At 51.4% G+C, this 25,879-nt stretch overlaps 1 protein-coding gene across 1 annotated transcript in view; it reads right to left on the reverse strand.

Annotated features, from left to right (window-relative positions):
* The window catches only part of LOC146799863 (cystathionine beta-synthase-like), a 173,907-nt gene that overhangs the window by 73,233 nt on the left and 74,795 nt on the right, over positions 1-25,879 (reverse strand). The window contains exons 6-7 of the mRNA XM_085620758.1: positions 25,375-25,506; positions 14,113-14,182 (exon numbers count right to left, since the gene is read on the reverse strand). Coding sequence (XP_085476884.1) covers positions 14,113-14,182; positions 25,375-25,506 — 202 coding nt within the window. The remainder of the gene's footprint in view (positions 1-14,112; positions 14,183-25,374; positions 25,507-25,879) is intronic.

Raw genomic sequence — 25,879 nt, forward strand, 5'->3', positions numbered from 1 at the left:
TCATTCATCCATAGAGTTAGAGGTTCTAATCCCATCACGTATACCCAAACTCATCCATCCATAGAGTTAGAGGTTCTAATCTCATCGTCCATACCCAAACTCATTCATCCATAGAGTTAGAGGTTCAAACTCATTGTCTATACCTAAACTCATTCATCCATAGAGTTAGAGTTTTCTAATCTCAGTATCTATACCTAAACTCATTCATCCATAGAGGTAGAGGTTCTAATCTCATTGTCTATACCTAAACTAATTCATCCATAGAGTTAGAGGTTCTAATCTCATCGTCCATACCCAAACTCATTCATCCATAGAGTTAGAGGTTCAAACTCATTGTCTATACCTAAACTCATTCATCCATAGAGTTAGAGTTTCTAATCTCAGTATCTATACCTAAACTCATTCATCCATAGAGGTAGAGAGTTAGACGGACCGGGAGGGTCGGCCGAGGACAAGGGGAGAGGTCTCCGGGGAGAGCCGTCTCCAGCGATCGTACAGACGAGTAACTTCCCCCCCACAGATGTACACCACACAAAGATAAGGTTTTGACGTTCTTTATAAGCAATCTTTAGGTACGATAGAATGGTACAAGGAGGTCAGGACTCAGGGGTCCCCTCGATTATAGTCTCTTGGTTGGGAAAGGGGGTAGCGGGACAGTCTTGGTACCAATCTGGTAGCTGAGATGGTATGATGGATAGCTCACAATCCTCGAGCTCGGCGTTCTAGATGGACGGGCCGCGGCGGCGCCAGCAGGTCCCGGTGAAGGTGGTAGTTACAACGGTCCGCGGCAGCGCCACCAGGTCCCAGTGAAGGTGGTAGTTACAACGGTCCGCGGCAGCGCCAGCAGGTCCCAGTGAAGGTGGTAGTTACAACGGTCCGCGGCAGCGCCAGCAGGTCCCAGTGAAGGTGGTAGTTACAACGGTCCGCGGCAGCGCCAGCAGGTCCCAACGAGGATGGAGGATGCAGAAGGCCGCGGCAGCGCCAGCAGGCAGGACGATAGTTCGCAAGGCAGGGCTACGGCAGCGCCAGTAGTCCGTCAGGGATGAGTTCTTCACGGTGTCTCTCGACTCCAGGATACAACTGCCTTCCTGCTCTGGAGTTGCCCCAGTTATAGGTCTGGCGCCCTTTGATGTCCGGACCCTCGCACTTGGAGGTTGGGAGGTCCGGGATGAGGGAGTCCAGACACCCAGCAGGGGGGTGGAGCCAGCGCCCGGGGGAGCTGGGGGGCGATCGGCACCTGGCGGGGGAGAGCCATCGACACTTCTTTCTCCCATCGACCTGCCAAGTGGTCCGTTCACCTCCTGGGTGGATGGTGGTGCCGGGATGTCGGGGCCTGGCCAGGCCCAGGGTTAGGGTCGAGCTGAGGCCATGCGGCCTCGTGGTGCAGTGTCCAAGATGGCGGCCGGGCCGGGCGAGGGAGCCGGTAGTGGTTCGGCCCCATGATACAGAGAGGTCCGGGGGCAGGAGTCCCGTCTGGGGACGGGGTGCGGGTTGTTTCTGTGGGTAACACCTGGAGGGCCAGGGCTCGGGCCCTGTCATGCGGGGAGGGAGCAAGCCCTTCACGTGGCCTGTCCAACATGCGTCCCTCCCAGCTGAAGGCGGGGAGAGTCACCCATCCTCTTGGGGACTCTCCTCGTCGAGGCGGAAAAAGCGTGACAGGCCATCTGCGTTGGCGTGGTCTTGGCCCGGTCGATGTTCCACAGTGAAGTCCATCCCCTGCAGGGAGATGGACCAACGCAATAGTTTGGGGTTTTCCCCACGCATCTGCATTAGCCACTGCAGGGGTCGATGATCTGTTTGCACCCGGAAGTGGGTACCGAAGAGATAGGGCCGGAGCTTTTTGAGGGCCCACACCACTGCGAAGGCCTCCCTCTCGATGGTGCTCCAGCGCTGTTCTCGGGCCAGGAGGCGTCTGCTGATGAAGGCCACCGGTTGGTCAAGTCCCTCGGAGTTCAGCTGGGAGAGGACCGCCCCGATGCCATGGTCGGAGGCATCTGTTTGTACGATGAATTCCCGACTGTAGTCGGGGGCCTGGAGCACAGGGGCAGTGCACATGGCGGCTTTCAGCTTCTCGAAGGCCGCTTGACAGTCTGGGGTCCAGTTGACCTTCTTCGGGTGGTTTTTGGATGTGAGTCCCGTGAGGGGCCCCACAATGCTGCCATAGTCCCTCACGAACCGCCGGTAGTAGCCGGTGAGCTCCAAGAAGGCTCGGACCTCGGTCTGCGTGACTGGAGGCTGCCAGGACTGGATGGCAGCGATTTTGAGTTGCAGAGGGGCCACCAGACCGCTTCCCACCTGGTGTCCGAGATAGGTCACGGACCCCTGACCAATTTGGTACTTGCTGGCCTTGATTGTGAGGCCGGCCCGTTGGAGGGCCTGCAGGACCTCTCGGAGGTGGTGGAGGTGGTCGGACCAGTGGCGGCTGTACACAGCGATATCGTCCAGGTAGGCGGCGCTGAACTCCTCGAGCCCCGCCAAGACCTGGTTCACCAGTCGCTGAAAGGTAGCTGGGGCATTCTTCATGCCGAAGGGCATGACTTTGAAGTGGTAGTGGCCATCGGGGGTAGAAAAGGCGGATCGTTCTTGGGCCCGGGGGGTGAGACCGATCTGCCAGTAGCCCGCTGTCAGGTCGAAGATGCTGAGGTAGCGGGCAGCCCCCATGCGGTCGATCAGTTCATCCGCTCGGGGGATGGGATGAGCGTCGGTTCTGGTGACAGCATTCAAGCCCCGAAAGTCGACGCAGAATCGGAGCTCAGGAGTGGTGCCGGGGGCAGCAGCTTTGGGGACCAGCACGACCGGGCTGGCCCAGGGGCTGTCCGAGGGCTCGATGACCCCGAGCGTGAGCATCTTTGATACCTCCTCTTGGATGCAGGCCCGTACCCGATCTGGTACGCGGTACGCCCGGTGTCTGATAGGGGGACTGTCCCCAGTGTCCACGTCGTGCAAGCACCAGGGGGTGACCCCTGGGGTGAGGGAAAACAAGGTAGCAAACTGCAGCAGGAGGTCCCGGCAGCCTTGGCGCTGTTCCGGGGTGAGGGCATCGGAGAGCCGGACCCCGTCCACGGAACCATCTTTCTCACGAGTCTTCAGGAGATCAGGGAGAGGCTCGGAGTCTTCTTCCGCTCCACTGTCTGTAGCCATCAGGAGGCTGAGCTCCGAGCGCACAAAGTGGGGTTTGAGTCTGTTGGTGTGGAGGACCCGGAGGGGGTTCCGTGGAGATTCCATATCGATGAGATAGGTGACGGGGCTCTTGCGTTCGACCACTTTGAAGGGCCCCGTCCACTTGTCCTGCAAGGCACATGGTTCGGTGGGGGACATCACCCACACTTGTTGGCCAGGTTCGAATTCGATGGAGGAGGCATTTTGATCGTACCATGTTTTCATGTCCTCCTGACTGGCCTCAAGGTTCGCTTTCGCCATTTCTCTGAATCGCCTGGTCTGATTGCGTAGGGTCAGGAGGTACTTGAAGACGTCTGGAGGGGTCTTTAGGGGGGCCATCTCCCAACCTTCTTTGACTAGGCTGAGGGGCCCTCGCACAGGGTGCCCGTACAAGAGTTCGAAAGGGCTAAAGCCGAGGGACTTCTGGGGAACTTCTCGATAGGCGAAGAGGAGGCACGGAAGTAGTACATCCCACTGGCGACGGAGGGGCTCTTCCAATCCCCCAATCATTCCCTTGAGCGTGCGGTTGAACCGCTCGACTAGTCCGTTTCCTTGAGGGTGATAGGGGGTCGTGAATCGGTAGGTGACCCCGCACTGTTGCCAGAGGGACTTCATATACTTCGAAATAAAGTTTGTGCCTCTGTCGCTGACGACTTCTCGGGGGAAGCCCACCCGGGAGAAGATCCCCATTAAGGCCCGGCCGACCACCGGGGCTGTTACAGTTCGCAGGGGCACAGCCTCGGGGTAGCGGGTGGCGTGGTCCACCAGTACCAGGATGAACCGATGTCCTTGTGCTGTACGGGGGTCCAGGGGCCCCACAATGTCTATTCCCACCCTCTCGAACGGGGTGGTGACAACTGGGAAGGGTTGCAGAGGTGCTTTGAGTTTGCGGCCGCTCTTCCCGCTGGCCTGGCACGTGGGGCAGGACCGGCAGTGGTTGAGGACGTCGTTTCTCATCTTTGGCCAGAAAAAGTGGATCACCAGGCGACTGTAGGTTTTGTCCTGGCCCAGGTGTCCAGCCAGAGGGACATCGTGGGCCAAATTTAACAGGAAGTCTCTAAAACGGAGGGGCACCACCAGCACTCGACTGGCCCCTAACTCCGCGATTCTCTGTTCACTGTACAATAGGTCGTTGTCCCAATAGATCCAATGGGCTCCGGTGGTGTCCCCTGCGCTCTGGGCGAGGGCTTGCTGGCGGAGTCCCTCGAGGGAGGGACAGGTCTTCTGTTCTTGACGGAACTGTTCCTGGGTGGGCCCCCCTTCTTGACGCCACTGAGCCAGGTTGGGAAGGTCCTGGGGCTGAGCGAGCCCTTCGGGGGTTTGCTCTGGGGGGTCGGTATGGTCGGTGTCCTCTACTGGAGCGATCGGGGGAGGAGGTGCTGGCCATTCTGGTTCTTCTGGTCAGGGGATGGCACGGGCGGCCATGGACCGGGTGGTTACGCACGCCAAGTCCGGGAGGCCCAACATCCCCAGGTGCTCTCTTCTTTCTACGGCGGCCCACGGGGAACTCTCAAGATCATTCCCCAGGAGACAGTCCACGGGGGCATCATCTCGGACCGTCACCTTCAACATGCCGGAGACTCCTCCCCATTCGAAGGGGACGCAGGCCATCCGACATAGACTCTCCGAATTGTCGACTGAACGGACGGGGCAGAGAATGTTCGGCAGGATCTGCTCTGGTTTTACCAGGTGACAGCGGACGGCCGTCACACTGGCCCCCGTGTCGCGTAGTGCTTCGGCCCGGCGTCCATTAATGTTCACCCACTGACTATATTTTCTGGTGTTGGCGGGTAGGGGAGCCCGCGGGACCATGTCTCTTCCCCCTAGGCACGCTAGAACCATGGTGGCCGGTTCCCACTCTTGTTGTTCCTGCTCGTATTCTTCCTGTTCTTCGGAGATTTGTTCTCCCCCCAGGGCGGCGGCAGCTACCTGGCGGGGTCTCGGAGTTTGGTTCTGTGGACAGTTCGGGTCATTGGCGTAGTGGCCGACTCGCTGGCATCGGTGACACGTGACATTGGCTCGGAACCCCGGGCGCATCGGGGGGTTGCCCCGGCTGGCCGGGGGCGGGGTGCTGGCAGCAGGAGCGGCCGGGACGGTGTCTCTTCCTCGTCCCTGGCCTCCTCCTCCTTCTCGGGGACGGTGCTGACCTTGGTTGTTCCGGTTCTGTTCGTGCGGCCCTCTCCGGCCCACTCGGGTGCTTTCCCACCGGTCAGCTTCGGCGGCGAGTTGCCGTGGGTCAGTCAATTTACTGTCGAGGAGGTGCTGCCTGAGCTCGACGAAGCAGTTGTTAGAGAGGTGCTCCCACACCATGAGATTAAAAAGTTGCTCGTAGGTCGTTACGTGGCTTCCCTTGATCCAACCCTCGAAGGCTCGGCTGAAATAGTTGACATATTCCACCCAAGTTGTACCCGGGATCCGGGTGCAGTCTCGGAACCTCTGGCGGTACATTTCGGGTGTGAGCCCATATCGGGTGAGGAGGGCAGCCTTCATGTGGTCATAGGATGACATCAGATGGTCTGGGAGCTGTAACAGGGCATCGCGGCCTTCATTGATGAACCTCCCCCATAGACCGGCTCCCCAGTCACTTCGATCGATCCGGTGGGAGGTCATGGCGATCTCGTAGGCCTTGAACCACTGTTGTATGTCGTCCTCTCGGACATACTCTCGAACGACATCCTTGGGGATGTGGACTTTCTTTTCTGTCGCTCCCGGGGTGCGCGGTCGCTCGGGCACCTCCAGTTCTTTGTTCTGCTTCCGTAGGTCTATTTCTGCCAGTTTGCGCTCGTGTTCGTACGCTAATCTCTTTTCTTCGAGCTCTCTCTGCCTCTGTTTTTCTTCCCGTTCTTCTCGGAGCCGCAGATGTTCTAGGTTCAGTTTTTGTTCGGCTAATTTTAGTTCACCGTCCATTTTGAGCCGTGCCATTTCTAGCTCATGTAGTCTGCTTTTTTCTCTCTCTTGGATCTCTTCCTGCGAGAGACCCGTTCTTCGCTCCTCGGGAGCCGTGGTGTTCCTCTCTGATGCTGCAATGTTTTGGTCCGGGGATCTGGCGGCCCCGGTTTCTGCCCACGACTCAATGGCGTGCTTGAAATCGTCTTTGGTACTCAGGCCGGTGGTAGCAATGCCTAGTTCAATGCAGAATTGTTTCAATTCACGATGGCTGTACTCTTCCAATTTCTCCATCTGGAATTTCTCGGTGGATCCGCTCTCTTTGGTTGACATTGTGGTTTCGTCGTGGGGTGAGCTACTCTCTGTACGATTATGCGTTGATTCGGATCGCGCCGCTGGCCACCAATGTTAGACGGACCGGGAGGGTCGGCCGAGGACAAGGGGAGAGGTCTCCGGGGAGAGCCGTCTCCAGCGATCGTACAGACGAGTAACTTCCCCCCCACAGATGTACACCACACAAAGATAAGGTTTTGACGTTCTTTATAAGCAATCTTTAGGTACGATAGAATGGTACAAGGAGGTCAGGACTCAGGGGTCCCCTCGATTATAGTCTCTTGGTTGGGAAAGGGGGTAGCGGGACAGTCTTGGTACCAATCTGGTAGCCGAGATGGTATGATGGATAGCTCACAATCCTCGAGCTCGGCGTTCTAGATGGACGGGCCGCGGCGGCGCCAGCAGGTCCCGGTGAAGGTGGTAGTTACAACGGTCCGCGGCAGCGCCAGCAGGTCCCAGTGAAGGTGGTAGTTACAACGGTCCGCGGCAGCGCCAGCAGGTCCCAGTGAAGGTGGTAGTTACAACGGTCCGCGGCAGCGCCAGCAGGTCCCAGTGAAGGTGGTAGTTACAACGGTCCGCGGCAGCGCCAGCAGGTCCCAACGAGGATGGAGGATGCAGAAGGCCGCGGCAGCGCCAGCAGGCAGGACGATAGTTCGCAAGGCAGGGCTACGGCAGTGCCAGTAGTCCGTCAGGGATGAGTTCTTCACAGTGTCTCTCGACTCCAGGATACAACTGCCTTCCTGCTCTGGAGCTGCCCCAGTTATAGGTCTGGCGCCCTTTGATGTCCGGACCCTCGCACTTGGAGGTCGGGAGGTCCGGGATGAGGGAGTCCAGACACCCAGCAGGGGGGTGGAGCCAGCGCCCGGGGGAGCTGGGGGGCGATCGGCACCTGGCGGGGGAGAGCCATCGACACTTCTTTCTCCCATCGACCTGCCAAGTGGTCCGTTCACCTCCTGGGTGGATGGTGGTGCCGGGATGTCGGGGCCTGGCCAGGCCCAGGGTTAGGGTCGAGCTGAGGCCACGCGGCCTCGTGGTGCAGTGTCCAAGATGGCGGCCGGGCCGGGCGAGGGAGCCGGTAGTGGTTCGGCCCCATGATACAGAGAGGTCCGGGGGCAGGAGTCCCGTCTGGGGACGGGGTGCGGGTTGTTTCTGTGGGTAACACCTGGAGGGCCGGGGCTCGGGCCCTGTCATGCGGGGAGGGAGCAAGCCCTTCACGTGGCCTGTCCAACATAGAGGTTCTAATCTCATTGTCTATACCTCAACTCATTCATCCATAGAGTTAGAGGTTCTAATCGCATCGTCTATACCTAAACCCATTCATCCATAGAGTTAGCGGTTCTAACTCATCTTTTAACCTAAACTCATTCATCCATAGAGTTAGAGGCTCTAATCCCATAGTCTTGACTTAAATTAATTCATCCATAGAGTTAGAGGTTCTAATCCCATCACCCATACCTAAATTCATTCATCCATAGAATTGAAGGTTCTAATCTTATCGCCTACACCCAAACTCATTCATCCATCAAGGTAAAGGATCTAATCCCATCACCTATACCCAAACTCATTCATCCATATAGTTGGAGGTTCTAATCTCATTGTCTATACCTAAACTCATTCATCCATAGAGTTACAGGTTCTAATCCCATCACCTATACCCAAATTCATTCATCCAGAGAGTTGGAGGTTCTAATACCATCGCCTACACCTAAACTCATTCATCCATAGTTAGAGGTTCTAATCCCATCACCTATACCCAAATTCATTCATCCAGAGAGTTGGAGGTCTAATCCCATCACCTATACCCAAACTCATTCATCCATCAAGGTAAAAGTTCTAATCCCATTACCAATACCTAAACTCATCCATCCATAGAGCTAGAGGTTCGAATCCCATCCAGCTTTTTGGGTGGCTTTACCTTAGCACTGTAGCAGGGGAAGTGGTTCATAGTGGCTTTACCTTCACACCGTACCATAGTTAGTGGGTTAGGGAGATTTTACCTTCACTCAGTAGCAGGATTGATGTTTCAGAGTAGCTTTACAGTCACACTTTAGCAGGGAAAGTGGTTTATGGAGATCAAACCATCACACTGTAGCAGGGAAAGTGGTTTATGGAGATCAAACCATCACACTGTAGCAGGGGAAGTGGTTTATGGTGATCTTACCTTCACACTGTAGTAGGGGGAAGTGGTTTATGGTAATCTTACCTTCACACTGTAGCAGGGGAAGTGGTTTATGGTGATCTTGCCTTCACACTAACAGGGGAAGTGGTTTATGGTGATTTTACTTTCACACTGTAGCAGGAGAAGTGGTTTATGGTGATCTTACCATCACACTGTAGCAGGGGAAGTGGTTTATGGTGATCTTACCTTCACACTGTAGCAGGGGAAGTGGTTTATGGTGATCTTACCTTCACAATGTAGCAGGGGAAGTGGTTTATGGTGATCTTACCTTCACACTGTAGCAGGGGAAGTGGTTTATGGTGATCCTACCATCACACTGTAGCTGGGGAAGTGGTTTATGGTGATCTTACTATCTCGAGGAAGCAGGGGAAGTGGTTTATGGTGATCCTACCGTCACACTGTAGCAGGGGAAGTGTTTATGGTGACCTTACCTTCTCACAGTTGCAGGGGAAGTGGTTTATGTGATCTTACCATCTCGCTGTAGCAGGGGGAAGTGGTTTATGGTAATCCTACCTTCACACTGTAGCACGGGAAGTGGTTTATGGTGATCTTACCTTCTCACAGTTGCAGGGGAAGTGGTTTATGGTGATCTTACAGTCACACTGTAGCAGGGGAAGTGGTTTATGGTGATCTTACCATCACACTGTAACACTGTAGCAGGGAAAGTGGTTTATGGTGATCTTGCCGTCACACAGTAGCAGGGAAGTTGTTTATGATGATCTTACCTTCTTACAGTTGCAGGGGAAGTGGTTTATGCTGATCTTACCTTCACACTGTAGCAGGGGAAGTGGTTTGAGGAGATTTTACCTTCACTCAGTAGCAGGATTGATGTTTCAGGGTAGCTTTACAGTCACACTTTAGCAGGGGAAGTGGTTTATGGGGAGCTTACTATCACACTGTAGCAGGGAAAGTGGTTTATGGTGATCTTACCGTAACATTGTAGTAGGGGAAGTGGTTTATGGCGATCTTACCTTCACACTGTAGCAGGGGAAGTGGTTTATGGTGATCTTGCCTTCACACTGTAACAGGGGAAGTGGTTTATGATGATCTTACTTTCACACTGTAGCAGGAGAAGTGGTTTATGGTGATCGTACCTTCACACTGTAGCAGGGGAAGTGGTTTATGCTGATCTTACCTTCACACTGTAGCAGGAGAAGTGGTTTATAGTGATCTTACCTTCACACTGAAGTAGGGGAAGTGGTTTATGGTGATCTTACCGTCACACGGTAGCAGTGGAAATGGTTTACGGAGATCTTACCTTCACACTGTAGCAGGGGAAGTGGTTTATGGTGAACTTACCTTCACATTGTAGCAGGGGAAGTGGTTTATGGTGATCTTACCTTCACACTGTAAGAGGGGAAGTAGTTTAAGGTGATCTTACCTTCACACTGTAGCAGGGGAAGTGGTTTATGGTGATCTTACCTTCACACTGTAGCAGGGGAAGTGGTTTATGGTGATCCTACCATCACACTGTAGCAGGGGAAGTGGTTTATGGTGATCTTACCTTCTCCCCGTTGCAGGGGAAGTGGTTTATGGTGATCTTACCCTCTCGATGAAGCAGGGGAAGTGGTTTATGGTGATCCTACCGTCACACTGTAGCAGGGGAAGTGGTTTATGGTGATCTTACCTTCTCACAGTTGCAGGGGAAGTGGTTTATGGTGATCTTACCATCTCGCTGTAGCAGGGGAAGTGGTTTATGGTGATCCTACCGTCACACTGTAGCACGGGAAGTGGTTTATGGTGAGCTTACCTCCTCACAGTGGCAGGGGAAGTGGTTTATGGTGATCTTACCGTCACACTGTAGCAGGGGAAGTTGTATATGGTGATCTTACCGTCACACTGTAACACTATAGCAGGGGAAGTGGTTTATGGTGATCTTACCATCACACTGTAGCAGGGAAAGTGGTTTATGGTGATCTTACCGTCACACAGTAGCAGGGGAAGTTGTTTATGATGATCTTACCGTCACACAGTAGCAGGGAAGTGGTTTATGATGATCTTACCTTCTTACAGTTGCAGGGGAAGTGGTTTATGGTGATCTTACCGTCACACTGTAGCAGGGGAAGTGGTTTATGGTGATCTTACCATCACACTGTAGCAGGGGAAGTGGTTTATGGTGATCTTATAGTCACACTGTAGGAGGGTAAGTGGTTTATGGTGATCTTACCTTCACACTGTAGCAGGGGAAGTGGTTTACAATGATCTTAACTTCACACTGTAGCAGGGGAAGTGCTTTACAGTGATCTTACCTTCACACTGTAGCTGGGGAAGTGGTTTACGGTGATCTTACCATCACACTGTAGCAGTGGAAGTGGTTTATGGTTATCTTACTGTCACACTGTAGCAGGGGAAGTGGTTGATGGTGATCTTACCGTCACACTGTAACACTGTAGCAGGGGAAGTGGTTTCAGGGTAGCTTTACAGTCACACTTTAGCAGGGGAAGTGGTTTATGGGGATCTTACTATCACACTGTAGCAGGGGAAGTGGTTTATGGTGATCTTACCGTCACACTGTAACACTGTAGCAGGGGAAGTGGTTTATGGTGATCTTACCATCACACTGTAGCAGGGAAAGTGGTTTATGGTGATCTTACCGTCACACAGTAGCAGGGGAAGTTGTTTATGGTGATATTACCGTCACACAGTAGCTGGGGAAGTGGTTTATGATGATCTTACCTTCTTACAGTTGCAGGGGAAGTGGTTTATGGTGATCTTACTGTCACACTGTAGCAGGGGAAGTGGTTTATGGTGATCTTACCGTCACACTGTAGCAGGGAAAGTGGTTTAAAGTGATCCTACCTTTACACTGTAGCAAGGGAAGTGGCTTATGGTGATCTTACCGTCACACTGCAGCAGGGGAAGTGGTTTATGGTGATTTTACCATCACACTGTAGCAGGGGAAGTTGTTTATCGTGATCGTACCTTCTCACAGTTGCATGGGAAGCGATTTAGTGTGGCTTCACCTTCACACTATAACAGGGTTAGTTGTTCAAGGTGACTTTACCTTAACATTGTAGCACTGTTGGCAGTTCATGGTGGCTTTGCCTTCACACTGTAGCAGAGGAAGTGGTTTACGGTTGTTTTACCTTTATTCCATTACAGGATTAGTGGATTAGTGTGATTTTGCCTTCACACTGTAGCAGGGTAAGCCTTTTTTAACTTCACATTGTAAGAGGGGAAGCAGTTTAGGATGTTTTTACTTTCACATTGTAGCACGGTTAGCCATCGACAGTGGTGTTACCTTCACATTGTAGCACGCTTAGCCACTGACAGTGGTGTTACCTTCACATTGTAGCAGGGTTAGCCATTTACAGTGGTGTTACCTTCACATTGTAGCACGGTTAGCCACTGACAGTGGTGTTACCTTCACATTGTAGCAGGGTTAACCATTGACAGTGGTGTTACCTTCACATTGTAGCACGGTTAGCCATTGACAGTGGTGTTACCTTCACATTGTAGCACGGTTAGCCATTGACAGGGGTGTTACCATCACATTGTAGCACGGTTAGCCATTGACAGTGGTGTTACCTTCACATTGTAGCGCGGTTAACGGTTTAAGGTGGCTTTACCTTCCCACTGTAGTAGTGTCAGCAGTTCAGGGTTGGTTTGACTTCACAATACAGCAGGGTTGGGGGTACAAGGTATCTTTACCTTCGCACTGCATCATGGTTAGAGACACAGAGCGTCCTTACTTCTGCACTGCATCATGGTTAGAGACACAGAGTGGCCTTACCTCTGCACTGCATCATGGTTAGGGACACAGAGTGGCCTTTCCTCTGCACTGCATCATGGTTAGAGACACAGAGCGACCCTACGTCCGCAGTGCATCATGGTTAGGGACACAGACCGGCCTTACCTTTGCACTGCATCATGGTTAGAGACAGAGAATGGTCTTACCTCTGCACTGCATTATGTTTAGAGACACAGAGCGGCCATAGTGCCGCACTGCATCAACGTTAGAGATACAGAGTGGCTTTACCTCCACACTGCATCATGTTAGGGACGCAAAGTGCCCTTACCTCTGCACTGAAGCAGGGTTTTGAGTACATGGTGTCTTTGTTTCTGCAGTGAAATAGGATGGGGATGCAAGGTGACATTATCTCTCACTTTTTCAGAGTTTGTGGTACAGGGTGTCTTTATCTCTGTACGGCAGCAGGGTGAGGGTGCAAGTTGCATTACTGCCACCGTAGGCGCGGGCGAGCCATTGAAGCCTTGAGTTACATGTTACAAACACGAGCTGAGCCGCAGTCTTCTGCATCATGATTATGGGGTACTCAGTATGCAGAAAGCCCGTAGCGCTGGTAAACTCTACTCTGCTGCACTCAGGGCGCCCCCTTCCTCCAGCGCTGCGAGCTTCTATCAGCACTTGGAAGGCGCTGTGTAACGCAGGAAGAAGCAACGTGGGCCCTGCTTTGCTTCTCCTGTGAAGACACGGGGCCCAATCTAGATCTTGGCGGATGGGTTACTCCATCACAACGGTGACGGGTATCCCGTCCAACAAAATATAAATTCCTTTATATCCTATGTTATTTTTATTTCAGCAGACAGGATTTCCTTCTCCATTGTAACAGACTAACTCATCCGCCATTCTCTACATCAGGTCCATGGTCTCTCTAGAGTTGTCCCGCTAATGCCTGTAGCCACTGGGGGACTTTTTAATTAAATCTCACTGATTCGCAGGAAGGAGAAAGAGAGTCAGTGGTGCTGAAACAATGCTTAGGGTAGGGGCACTATCCTATAATGCCACCCTACTCATAGTATAAGGTGTGTATGGAGGCGGTCTTTGAAAACACAACAAATGCTGTCAGAATAATAGCATTTGAGGAGCCCCTTTGCTGCTCCTTCTCTAGCTAAACTCTTTGAAGTGTTATGGGGGTGAGCAGCACCTTCTGCACCCCTAACTCTGGTGCCGCTGGAGAGAGGGGAGAGAGACAGAATAGAAAGAGAGATGGGCCAGACAAAAACACAAAGGCGAGAGAAAGAGCAGGAAAGAGAGAAAAGGATGTAGAGTGGGAGAGTCAGAAAAAGATAGAGTGGTCGGAGAAGACAAAATGACTTGAAGAGAGAGGCAGGAAAAGATATCAAGACTGTGAGAGTGAGCATGAGTGAGACTTAAAGAGTGAGACTGAGTGTGAATGTGAGTGAGACTGTGTTAGAGGGAGAGTCAGAAAGAGGTAGAATGGTCGTAGAAGACAAAATGACTCGAAGAAAGAGAGAGAGATAGAAAAAGACATAAAGACTATGAAAGTGAGCATGAGTGAGAATACCATAGTGAGGGAGAGTGTGAATGTGAGTGAGACTGTGTTAGAGGGAGTGTGATGGAGTGGGTGAGAGTGGATGAGAGGGTTTTTGTGTGTAGGTAAATGTGTGGGGTGTGAGTGAAAGCAATATTAGAGCATGCCTTATGAGGATTGACAGATATCTTGGAAAACATTTGTGTTTTTGTTGCCTCAGTTCGCACTGGCTCGGCTCGGGCTCGGCTCTTCCCATACATTTTCTGGATTGCCCACTCTACGCCGCACTGGAGCAGGGTTAGGGGTGTAAGGGGCCATTACCTCCACACTGCAGTAGTAGTTCCTCGGCTGTAGTGTCGTAGTGTGACAGCGGATTCCCCGGGTTGCGATACTGTAGATGACACAGACAAGGGGGAGGTTATTTACTGTCCTCTCCTATCCTACCCTACCCTCCACTCACTTCCCCTCTCCTCTCCTCCCCTCCACTCCCCTTCAGGATCCCACCCCTCCTCTCCTCTCCCTTCTCTTCCCTTCCCCTCCCCTATCCTTCCTCTCCTGTCTTCACCCCCTCCATTTCCTCCCCCTCTCCCCTCCCCCTTCCCTCCTTCTCCCCTCCCTTTCCCCTCCCCCTCTGCTCTCCCTCAGGACCCCTCCTCTCCTCTCCCTCAGGACCTCTCCTCCCATCTCCAACCCTCCCTCTCGCTCTTTCTCTCCTCCCCTCTCCCTCAGGACCTCTCCTCTCACCTCACACCTCACACCTCCGCCTCCCTTCTCCCTCTCCTCTCCTCCTCCCCTCGCCTCCACTGCTCTCCATCAGGACCCCTCCCCTCCTCTAATCCCCTCCCTTCCTCTCCTCTTCCACCAGACCTATCCTCTCCCTCAGCACCTCTCCTTCCCTCTCCTCTCAACTGATCTCCTCTCCTTTCCCTCAGGACCCCTCCTCCCCCTCAGGAACCCTCCTCTCCCTCAGGACTCCTCTCCCTCAGGACCCATCCTCTCCCTCAGGACCTCTCCTCTCCTCTCCCCTCCCGCAGGACCCCTCCTTCCCTCTACACTCTCCTCTCCTCTGTCTTTTCCTCTCCTCTCCTCTCCTCCCCTCTCCTCTCCTCTCCTCTCCCTCAGGAACCTTACTTTCCTCTATACTCTCCACTCCTCTCCTCTTTCCTCTCCTCTCCCCTGCCCTCCCCTCCCCTGCCCACTCCTCTCCTCAGTGCTTTCCTCTTCCTTATTACTCTGCAACTTCTGTCCTTTCCACTATGACCCTCTCCATTGTCTCAGCATCAGCTACCCCTCTCTCTTCTCCATGCCCTTTCACTTCTGCCGTTTGACCCCACCATCCTAGTCTCCCCACCATGCATTATTCACGTGGTTCAGTGCTCAGACAGGGGCCGGGAGCCTGTGCATGTTCTCAATCTCAACCCAGGCTATGCATTACAGCCTGATGGGGAACATGCAAAGTGCACATGGCTGTTTGGCCGGGCCAAGACGTCCGGCCAAACTGTCATGCGCACTTAGGTGCGTGAACCACTCCTCCCCAGTGACACCAACCCTGCCCCGCCCTAACCCCGCCCCGTCCTAACCCAGCCCCGCCCCAACCCCGCCCCGCCCTAACACCCCCCCCGGGGCAAAGAAAAATAAAATGATAATAACAATTTTAATATCAGTTTATTTTTCCTTTTTTCACTGCTCCGAGAGCAGTAGGTCGACGCGCGCCCCTGACCTTTTTTCCATCTGTTCCTTGCTTGCTCATCCCATTTCCCCTTCTCTCATCTGCTTTATCTTCTGTCTCTTTCCTCTGTTGTGCCTTACTTCCCCTCTCTCCCCCTTTCTCCCCTCTCCCACTTTCTCTCCTCTGCCCTTGACTCTTTTTATGCCTTCAGTCTCTTTCCTCTCTTTGTCCCTTTCTCCCTCCTTCTCATCTCTCTCACCTGTCTCCTGCTTCTTTTGATCAAACCCTTCCTCCTCTGTGTCCTCTTTTCTCTTATTTATTTCCTCTTTTCTTTCTCCCTCTGTCCCCTTGTCCTGCCCCTACTGATTGATTTGATTTCAGATTTGTAAAGCGCGTAGCTACCCTGGGGCGTCCCAGCGCTGTCGGTCAACCTGTAGCATTCAGAGAGGGGGAGCTGTATGGAGGGTTTTATGCGAAGAGCCAGGTCTTTAATTGCCTACGGAAGGCCAGTAGATTGTGTTCTCTTCGAATGGGAAGTGGGAGGGAATTCCACAGCTTTGGAGCATTATATGAGAACAGTCGCCCCCCTGAGCGAGCCTTTCTTATTCTGGGGACACTGGCCAAGGAAAGGGAGTCTGATCTGAGCTGTCTGTTGGAGTGATGTGGTTTGACGAGAGATCTCAGAATGGGAGGGCCTCTGCCTTGAAGTATTTTGTGTGAGATGCAGAGGGTCTTAAATGTGATCCTTTCCTTGATCGGGAGCCAGTGTAGTGATCTGAGGGCCGGTTTGGCAGAGCATCTAGATTTGGTCCCGGTCAGGAGTCTGGCCGCGGCGTTTTGGGCACATTGCAGTCTGCTGATGACTGATGAGGGAGCACCTAAATATAGGGCATTTCCGTAGTCCAGTCTAGAGTTAACTAGCCCCTGTATTAACAGTTTCCTGGACTGAAAGGGGATTAGGTGGAGGATTTTTCGAGCTATCTGAATGAGGCCAAAGCACGTGCCGGCTGTTTTTCTGGCCTGGACTTTAAAGTTGAGGTCCTGGTCCAACCAGATACCCAGGCTCTTGACTTCGGTCTTAGGGGAGGGGGGTGCTCCCATGCAGGGTGGCCAAGAGAGGGATGGGGGGAGTCTGCGTGGGTCCCCCAGCAGAAGGATCTCAGATTTCTCTCCGTTTAGTTTCAAACAAGAGTCGCACATCCATTGGGATATATTCTGGAGGCAAGATGACAAGTTGTCCAGACATTTGGTCGACTGGTTTAGAGAGACGACCAGCTGGGTATCGTCGGCGTACATAACAGTTTTTATGCCGAATGGGGTTACGATGTCTTTGAGGGGAGACATGTATACGTTAAAAAGTGTGGGGCTCAGGGAGGAGCCCTGGGGGACCCCACACTGGAGGGGGAGAGCTTCGGAGTTAACTGAGCCGTCGGTCACCTGGAAGGTTCTGCCTTCTAGGAAGGATTTGATCCAAGACAGGGCGGTACCGGAGATTCCTGCCATGCTAAGACGGTGGATAAGGATGGCATGATCCACCGTGTCGAAGGCGGCGCTCAAGTCCAGGAGGATCACTGCCACTGATCCTCCCGCATCTAGGATGGATCTTGCCTCTTCGACCACGGCTAGGAGTGCGGTGTCCGTACCCTGTCCTGGTCTGAACCCTGTCTGGGATTGGCGAAGAAGGTTGTTGGATTCTAAGAAGAGGGATAATTGCTGATTGGCAATTTTCTCAGCCACTTTGCTGATGGCCGGGAGGAGTGAGATAGGTCTAAAGTTAGACAGGTCAGCGGGGTCGAGGTGGGGCTTTTTGACCAGCGCGCGGACTGTGGCGTTTTTCCAGTTGGTTGGGACGGTGCCTTGTGCAAAAGACGCATTAATGAGATTGGTGAAGGGGGAGGAAATCGTGGAAGCAACCAATTTCAATTTGCTCATGGGGGCCGGGTCTGTGGGAGCTCCACTCTTCACTGTATGAAGGATGGTCAAGAACGATTCTGTGGACACCTGGGAGAATGCTTCGAAACATGGGGCCTCCGGGCAGGTGAGAGGAGTCGGGGGGTGTAAGGGGATGTTGTGGGTGGGGAGGGTTTTTAAAATGTTGTTGATTTTTGTTGAAAAAAACTCAGCGAGCTGGTTGCATCTAGTGCCTGATGGGTCTGGTATGGGCAGTGGTTCCGGAGTATTCGTCAGAAGACGGACGATGCGATAGGTTTCTTTGGCGGAGTTAGCTTCAGCTAATATTTTTCCCTCGAAAAAAGTTGCCTGGGTGTTTTTTATGCAAGTTTTGTAATCCTTCACGGCAGACCTGTATTCAATTTTGCTTTCGTTTGCCCAGTCCTTTCTCCAGAGGCGCTCAAGCTTTTTACACCTTTTTCTGAGTTTGTGTAGTTCCGGGGTGAACCAGGGAGATTTGAAGGTTCCCTTTTTACTGGGGAGAGGTTTGACGGGGAGGACTACTTCGAGGGATTGTTCAATCCAGGAGCGGAGTTGGACATCTGCTAGGGAGGGATCTGGGTCGAGCTCAGGTGTAGTGGAGGCTAATTCGTGGATCCATACTGCTGTGTCCAGTTTTTGCCAAGGGCGGGCTGGTGCTTGGGGGGGGGGGATCTATCCGGCACTTCGCTAGAAAATTGAAGTTTAAAAGAGATCAAGTGATGGTCTGACCAAGGAATAGGGAGGGGTTCATTCACTACTAGGCTGGGGAGATTAGTGAATATGGGGTCCAGCAAGTGGCCCTTAGAGTGGGTGGGCTGACTGCCTTTTAAATGAATATTAAGGGCAGCTAGGTCTTCCTTAAGTCTTCCGTTATTTTGTTTGAAGAGTCGTCAAAGTGGAGATTTAAATCTCCTAAAACCGTAAAATTGGGTGACAGACAGGCGAGAGAGGAGATGGTTTCCATCAGGGATTTGCAAAAAAGGCTATGCTGTCCTGGAGGGCGATAGACGAGGATTCCCGAGAGGGTTTTTGCTGGTGATAAATGGATGGAGAACCGAACGTTTTCACAGTCCTGAATTGGGCTGTCCTTGAAGTGACAGGACAAGTTGCTTCTGTAGATGATTGCAATTCCGCCCCCTGTCCCGGAGAGTCTATCCTGATGTTTTGATTAGGTAACCGGGGGGAAGTGTTTGAACTATGTCAGGGTCTGAAGTGGGGTTGATCCATGTTTCAGTGAGGAAGAGAACCTCAAGTTCGGATTCCAGCAGAAGCATATTGATTTCTGCTCGGTGTTTCGGGAGGGACCTGCAATGGAGTAGAGCCATCTTAATCCATCGTGTTTTCGGGAGGATTCGAGGTGTCAGTCTGTATGGGCAGACCGAGCAGCAGGATCGTCCTTCCTCTATAGAGATAATGTTGCAGCAAGGGGTAGGAAAAAGCTTCCCGAGTTGGAGGAGGGTGTCTTGGGAGTACCTCAGTGGAGTCCCTCTTGGTCCTTATCCCTGTCATTTTCTCTTTCTGTCTCGTTTCCATTCTTCTTGTGTCTCTCCCCTCATCCTGTGTCCATTTGCCCTCAGTTCTTCCATTACTGTCACATTATTCGCCCTCTCCTCCACACCTTCTGTTTCTTTTTCTCACCTTCTTTTACTCCATTCAGTCTTTTTCTCTCTTCTTCTTGTGCCCAATATTTCCCCTATCTCTTTCTCCCCTCTGCAGCTTCTCTCTTTCTTCACTTGCTTGTCCTCAGCTTTGTCCTGTCTCTCTCTCATCTATCACTTCCTCACGTCAGTGTCCTCCCCCGTCTCCCCCCCTTTTACTTCCCAGCAGTCTGTTCTTAGGTCTACGCTACCGACAGCTTTAGGTTTGTGTAGCTGAGAACCTATTTTTTTTTTAAAAACATAGTTTATTGGTTTTTTTGTACAACCACATATAGATCCATACAAACTGTTTTTGCCTTGTTTTCCACATGCTCCCCGAGGATCAATCACAAACCCCCGGCAGTCATAAAGTGCATAATACAAGGCCATGTTAATCTCTCCAGAGCTTATGCGTCAAACAAACAAAAAAAACCCTCCATACCAAATACCCTACCCCTAAACACTATGAAAATTATAAATTCCCTCCCCCTCCCTCAGTCCTCACCAACAACTCAGGTGGCCGCCTCTGTCTTCTGGTATCCTACATTCCGAGGAATATCTATGTGTTGAGTTATATGATGTACCCAGCTTGTTCCGGGGCTATCCCCTCATCCCCGACTCGGATAGCTGAGAACCTAATGCCCACAATATAATCCACAGAGTGGGCTTTAGGTCAGCCCCTTTCTTGCATATCTCTGATTGCTGTTCCTTATTCGATGGCTTCCCTTCCTATTCTTGTGCTTGTTCTGGTCCCGGAGCATAGCTTCTTAAATCAGTTCTGATTGGAAACTTGTATCCTTCCACTGCTAACCTGAGAGGACTACTTTTTAGTCTTCTTTCAGCACTCCATGGGCGAGCATCACGTTCCCCTTTCCCTCTCTCTCCTCCATCCATACCCTAAGACCCCCACCTACCTACCCTCACAAATCCATTGATTGCCCGCCCCTATCTCATTATTTTATTTTCTATAAACATCTATTTATACATGAACAGAGAAAGCATGTCTGTCCCCACTCAATGTGAGTTTCAAAAATGCCTCTGCCAGGTGGGAGCAGACTTTTTTGTTTCCCTGCCTGTGCGGGGAACCTCAGATTGCTCCCACCCAGTGGGAGAAAACAAAAACAGCTGCCCCCGCTGGGCGGCAGCAATGCCGACTCCCACAGCACCCAGGATAGGAGTATTCGAGAAGCCGACTGGGGCTGTGGAAGCCCTGGGACTCCCACTGCTGCCCACAACGTATTGTTTGGTGGATGCCCTGAGTGGGTACTGGGACCCCCCCCCCACAGAAGCACCTGAGGCTCCGGGGTATCGGGACCCTGTGGCTACTATAGGCTCAGGAAGAGGGGACAGGCCCCCCTCACCTTTATTAATCAGGAAGGCCCCAGGGGATGGGCCCATCGGGGATCCTTGTGGCTTGAGGAGGGGGCTGCACACACTCCTCACTTCTGCAAATATCTTATGGCCTCAGTAGATGGAGTCCCCAGGGCCACTGTTGGCTTGGGGGGAGGGGCCATGTACCCCCTCTCCTTAATTAAAAAACAAAGGCCCTGAGAGTGGTGGTCCCCAGGGCTCTTAGAAGCTTTGGGAGGGGGTGTGTGCCCTCCTCCCCTTAATAAAAACAAAAGACTCCAGGAGATTGGGGTACCCGGGCCCGAAGTGGTCCAAAGAGGGTAGTCACACACCTCCTTCCTTTAATGAAAAAAACAGGCCCTGGGGGAAGGGTTCCCTACAGCCCCCAACAACATTGGAAAACGCTTGAAGGTGCCCCTCCCGTGCCTAGGGGCACCACCGAGTTAAAAACAAAATATAAAAACATAAAGCCCTTACAGGTGACTATGGGGCGCTCCTTCCGAGGTGCAGTGAATAATAAACAAGCGGCTCCTGACGCTCAATTATTCTTCACCTTTTATTAATGTTTACTGTGGGTGTCGCGGTGCTCACCTGGGAGAGCCATATATCATTTTTTATGAGGAGAGGAGGGTGCGACCCATATATGATTTTTAGGTCTCGCCTGACCCCGCACTTGCGCTGGCCTGGCAAGACTTTAAGTAAGGGCTTCAAAAAATGCTACCGCCGGCCACAGCTTGCAGTGCTTGTGCGCGGGCGCTTGAGCAGAGGTGCCATATGGCGTGATTACTGCTGCGCGCGCACCACTCGCACACATGCACTGCCAGCTGTGGCCGGCGGTAGCATTTTTCCCCCATGATCACTTTCACTTTGGCCCCGCAGCCGCAGCAGAGCGAACTTTCTTTCCATCCTGTAAACTCACTCCTCGCACTCACATTCCAGATGGATCATTTCTCTTTGAAACTGAAGGTTCGAGAACAAGTTATGCCGGCATTGCACAATCTGGCGATGGCTTGCAAGGCATTCTTCGTGCATCACGTCAGTTGTTGCTTTGATGTCAGTGCTTCACACCTTGTATAAGTGTCATGTTCAGCTGTGTTTCCGATCCGTCAGTGTTATCATACCAGGTGGGCTCTAGATAGATTACTCGCGAGACACTTCTACAAATATTAAAGCAATCAGTACCATGCTCGTGTCCAGGGAGCATACATTTACCTATTAAAGCATCTGACGGCGTTTCATAAAATATTGCGCGGCGCGATGGATCTGTGACAGGTTTTTATCCAGATCTCCGAAATACACATGTATTTTTTAGTGCAGTGCTAAACTGCACCTTCTATATAGATAAAATTGTGTGCACCACACGACCTGTAGAAAAGTTCTTTCAGCACCCTACTACATTGTGTCTGAGATCACACGTTTCTGCGAGGTGAAACTTGCAATGGGAAGGTTACAGGCAGTGGCATGGCCAAGGGGTTATGGGCCCTGGTGCAAAGAAGGAAATGTCCCCTCCGCCCCACCGGCCACTGTTTGAACTGTGAAATAGCAATAAATAGGTTTCAGTGGGCTCCTGCAGCCTCTGGGCCCTGGTGCCACTGTACCTGCTGCACCAATGGTAGCTATGCACCTGTTTGCAGGTGTGCGGATCCAAGTTGTCATCAGCTGCATACAAGGAAGGGAGCATTCTACTGTGCTCAGGTATTCATGCTCTTGTCGTCACCAGGTCATGGGGTAACGATTCAATATCACACCATTGCCTCTGGTCAGAAGACAAAGGTAAGTATGAGGAGTCAATGCTGGTCGGATCCAGGTCTCCATGAGCTGCAGGCGCAGGTTTTTACTCCAGACTCTTCAAGCAGCAGATTCACTTCCTTGCTATACTGCCTGGATATTACTATAGCGTTGTAATCCACTGCCGAGGGCTATATTGGTTGTTAAAGGCCCTGTACACATTTCCTATGGTATTGTTGTAGCACTTTTCTTGGGGCAAATTTGGGACCCATAAAGCGCTATCTGCTGAATCGAGAGCCCCAACTAAGGCTAATCAACAAATCAAGACATTTTAATAGCATGAAACATATTAGGTTCCACAACGAAGACAGAGTGGTGAAGGTGTCACACGATAAACGTTCGCTAAAGGTTAAGAGGTTTACAAATCCAAATTATCAAATTAGTATCAGTAATAATACATGAATGCTTTTAGTAAATATGAAGTTCCCATTTATCAAAGTCATAGAAATGAAAAGACAAATCAATAGAATGTTGCCTCAAAGGGCAAAGGTTAAGCAAATCAATTCTCCCACAAAGAGCGTTTCCTACTCTGCTCTATGCCTTCTGGAAGGGGACTGAAGCATGTCTCTACAGTGTCTGCAAAGGGTCTGCTCTTCACTACCTTAAATCACACACATTCTAAGAGTTGCAACACCTACATATGCTTCCCATAACACCTTGCAATGAGGTTAAGGCACACAGAGATCATCTGAGCTCATTCTTTTCCCAGAATCATTCACAATGGGGCTTCTCTAAACGACCTTCAAATTTACAATTATTTGCAACATACTGAGATGCACTGGACCAGGCTGTACTGTGCAGGTGCACAGTAACATTCATTAAACAAGCATTGGCATAGCCAGTAGGTCTTGCCTTTGGGGCCTTAGAAGTATTTAACCATGCAACAGTTAATGTTGTAGCACCAAGGATATTGTGCTGCATTACTAAATACTTATAAGGTCCCAAAAGCGAGACCTATTGGCTATGCCAATGCTTGTTTTTAAGGAGAGGGGGGTGTGCAGCCCCACTACCCGAATCTTTCCAGGCACTGGGGACCCCATTCCCCGCTGCCTTTTTGATTAAAATAAGGGGAGGGGGCACACAGCCCCCTCCCCAAGCAAGTGCCCTGGGGACCCTTTCCATGTTGGCCCGTACTCAGACATGGCACCCACAAACTATAATGTTGGAGGCCGCTGGGGGAGCCCTGGGACCCCAGCAGCCCCAGCCGGCTCGCCAGCCAGCAGCACACAGGGTGCTGGTGGGAGTCAGCACTTTGTCTCAGTGGAAGCAGCTGTTTTAAACAGCTCCCGCTGGGTATGAGCAAAGGTAAGCTCCCTGCCCTAGTCAGTGCAGGGGGCGTATAGCCACCCTCTCACGGGCAGGACACCACAGTCTCTACGAGAGTGTGCTCCCCAGGACACTGTAGATTATTGTGCCCCAGGGATGGGGTGCCTGGGGCAGATCCAGGCATGGGGGGGAGGCACGTTAGTATTATGGCCCCGGGGGATGTGGTCCCCGGGCACAAAAGAGGCTCTTGGAGGGGGGCTGCGTGCCCCTCCCCTTTTTACCAATTTGGCACCAGGGATGGGATGTCCAGGGCTATCACTGACTCGGGGAGGGGGCTTGACTCACACCCCCCTTCCCATACTTAATATGGATGTATTTTCTTAAAGATCCCAAGCCCGGGTGAGTCCTGGGGGATGGGGCCCTGTGTGGCTCAGGAAGGGGTGCCCCACTCATACCCTTCCCCAAAAATAAAAATGATAAGACGCCCGGTGTCCGGCCCACCCTGGGGGTTTATTTTACTTATAATTAAAATGGCAACAGGAGTTTCTGGATGTTTTTTTGTGATCCTGCGGAACTCTCAGGGGATTGCAGCTTTTTTTTTGTTTTTAACTATTTTTATTCCTGGATGGGGGATCTCCTTAGGCCCACATGGCCTATTAAGGGCAGTGTGTGCCTACCCTGCCCCGTTACATTTTTCATAAAATAGACACAGGACAGTGGACTAAGTTCCCAAGTCCTGTAATGGCTGACTGCAATATTTCTGCTCATGTTGCGGGCAGCCAATCGGAGTCTTGCTTCCGCGGAAGCCTGGCTTACATGGGAGCAAGATGGCCTAAAGGTAAAATGCCCCCGGGTCAATCAGAAGGCTCGATTTTTTTAAAATTGGGTTTGAGGGACTCTCACAAGAGTCCCTCAAACACAACCATCTGAATATACAAATATTTTTGCCCTTAGTATCTTGAAAACTACTTAACAGATTTACACCATACCACAAAAAGCACGCTTTCCGGGCTAAGATATATATGCCTGCCACATTTGGTATCCTTCTGTTTATCTGTAGCACTGCCTAAAAAAGTCTCTGGAAAATGCATCGAGATTTGGACCCCACTTTATCTCAGTCCCCAGCTGACAAATCATCCAGAACTTAATGCGCAGATTAGGCAGAAAAAAGAAACTTTTTGGAAAGTTTTGTGGAGATTCAACAAATGGCACCAAAGTTATTACCAAAACAAGAAAGGCATGTCCTATGGAAACACTGACCACACTATGACCACACAGTGGTGACCCCAACTGAGCACAATATATGTATGTACGTATGAATGTATAATATCTATATCTATCTATCTGTCTATCTATCTATCTATCTATCTATCTATCTATCTATCTATCTATCTATCTATCTATATATATAGAGAGAGATATACATTCATACATACAATTTCCCGCCTCTTTTTCTCCCCTACTGTCTGTTTCTTTCCTCTTACCCCTTCCTTGTTTCACTCAAAACCTGACATTTCACCAACTATTTAACCCAATCCCTTCTCATCGGTATCAAATTCACCCCTGCCTCCTTCTAGCCTTCTCCTTACTTCCCTGGGTCTCTTTCACCCCTCTGTCCATTCTGCCCTCTCGTCATTTCTTCACCATGGCCCTTTTCCTCACCTGTTCCCTTCTACGTCTCACTCTCTTCTCTCCTCTCTTCCTGTTCTCTCTCTTCATTTCTCTCCTCTCCTTTTCTCTCTCTTTGTTTCTTTCCTTTTCTCTCTCTCCGTTTCTCTCCTTTTATCTCTCTCATTTCTCTCCTCTGTCTCATCCTTCTCAGGGCCATATGAATCTCTTGAATGCTTTCTTCTGCCAGTCCTCTATATCCGCTTACATTTCCTACATCTATGTGTCTGCCTTCCTAACCTCTTTCCCCTGCAGGGTGGTGCCCGGTTTTACCTGGTCGAGGATGTGGGAGTTCGGAATTTCATGCCTTAATCTTTCAGCTACCCGGATGTGGCACTCAGGGTCTTCCAACAGGTTGGTAGGGGTTCGCACCACTTCTGCTCCGAGCCCCCTCAGGATATCCACCTAGTCATGAAAATAAACTAAGTAATCACTACAGCAATCCTGAGTAGCCACCCTGAGTGTACCACAAATCACAGCCATATGTACCACAATCAAAGCCCCAACAGAGAGTACCATAAATCACAAATATCTCCAAAATGAACACAAATCGCAGTCACCTCTTGAATTACCACAAATCACAGCCACTGTAGAGTGTACCACAAATAGCCACCTCTGAGTTTACCAAAATCACAACCTTCAAAGGGTGTACTATAAATCACAGCCACTATAGACTGTACCACAAATCACAGCCATCTTAGAGTTTAACACAAATCAAAACCACTAATCGCCACAGCATAGAGTACCGCAAATCACAGCCAACACAGACAGTACCAGA

This window comes from Triturus cristatus, chromosome 8 (genome assembly GCF_964204655.1).
Source record: "Triturus cristatus chromosome 8, aTriCri1.1, whole genome shotgun sequence".
NCBI lineage: Eukaryota > Metazoa > Chordata > Amphibia > Caudata > Salamandridae > Triturus > Triturus cristatus.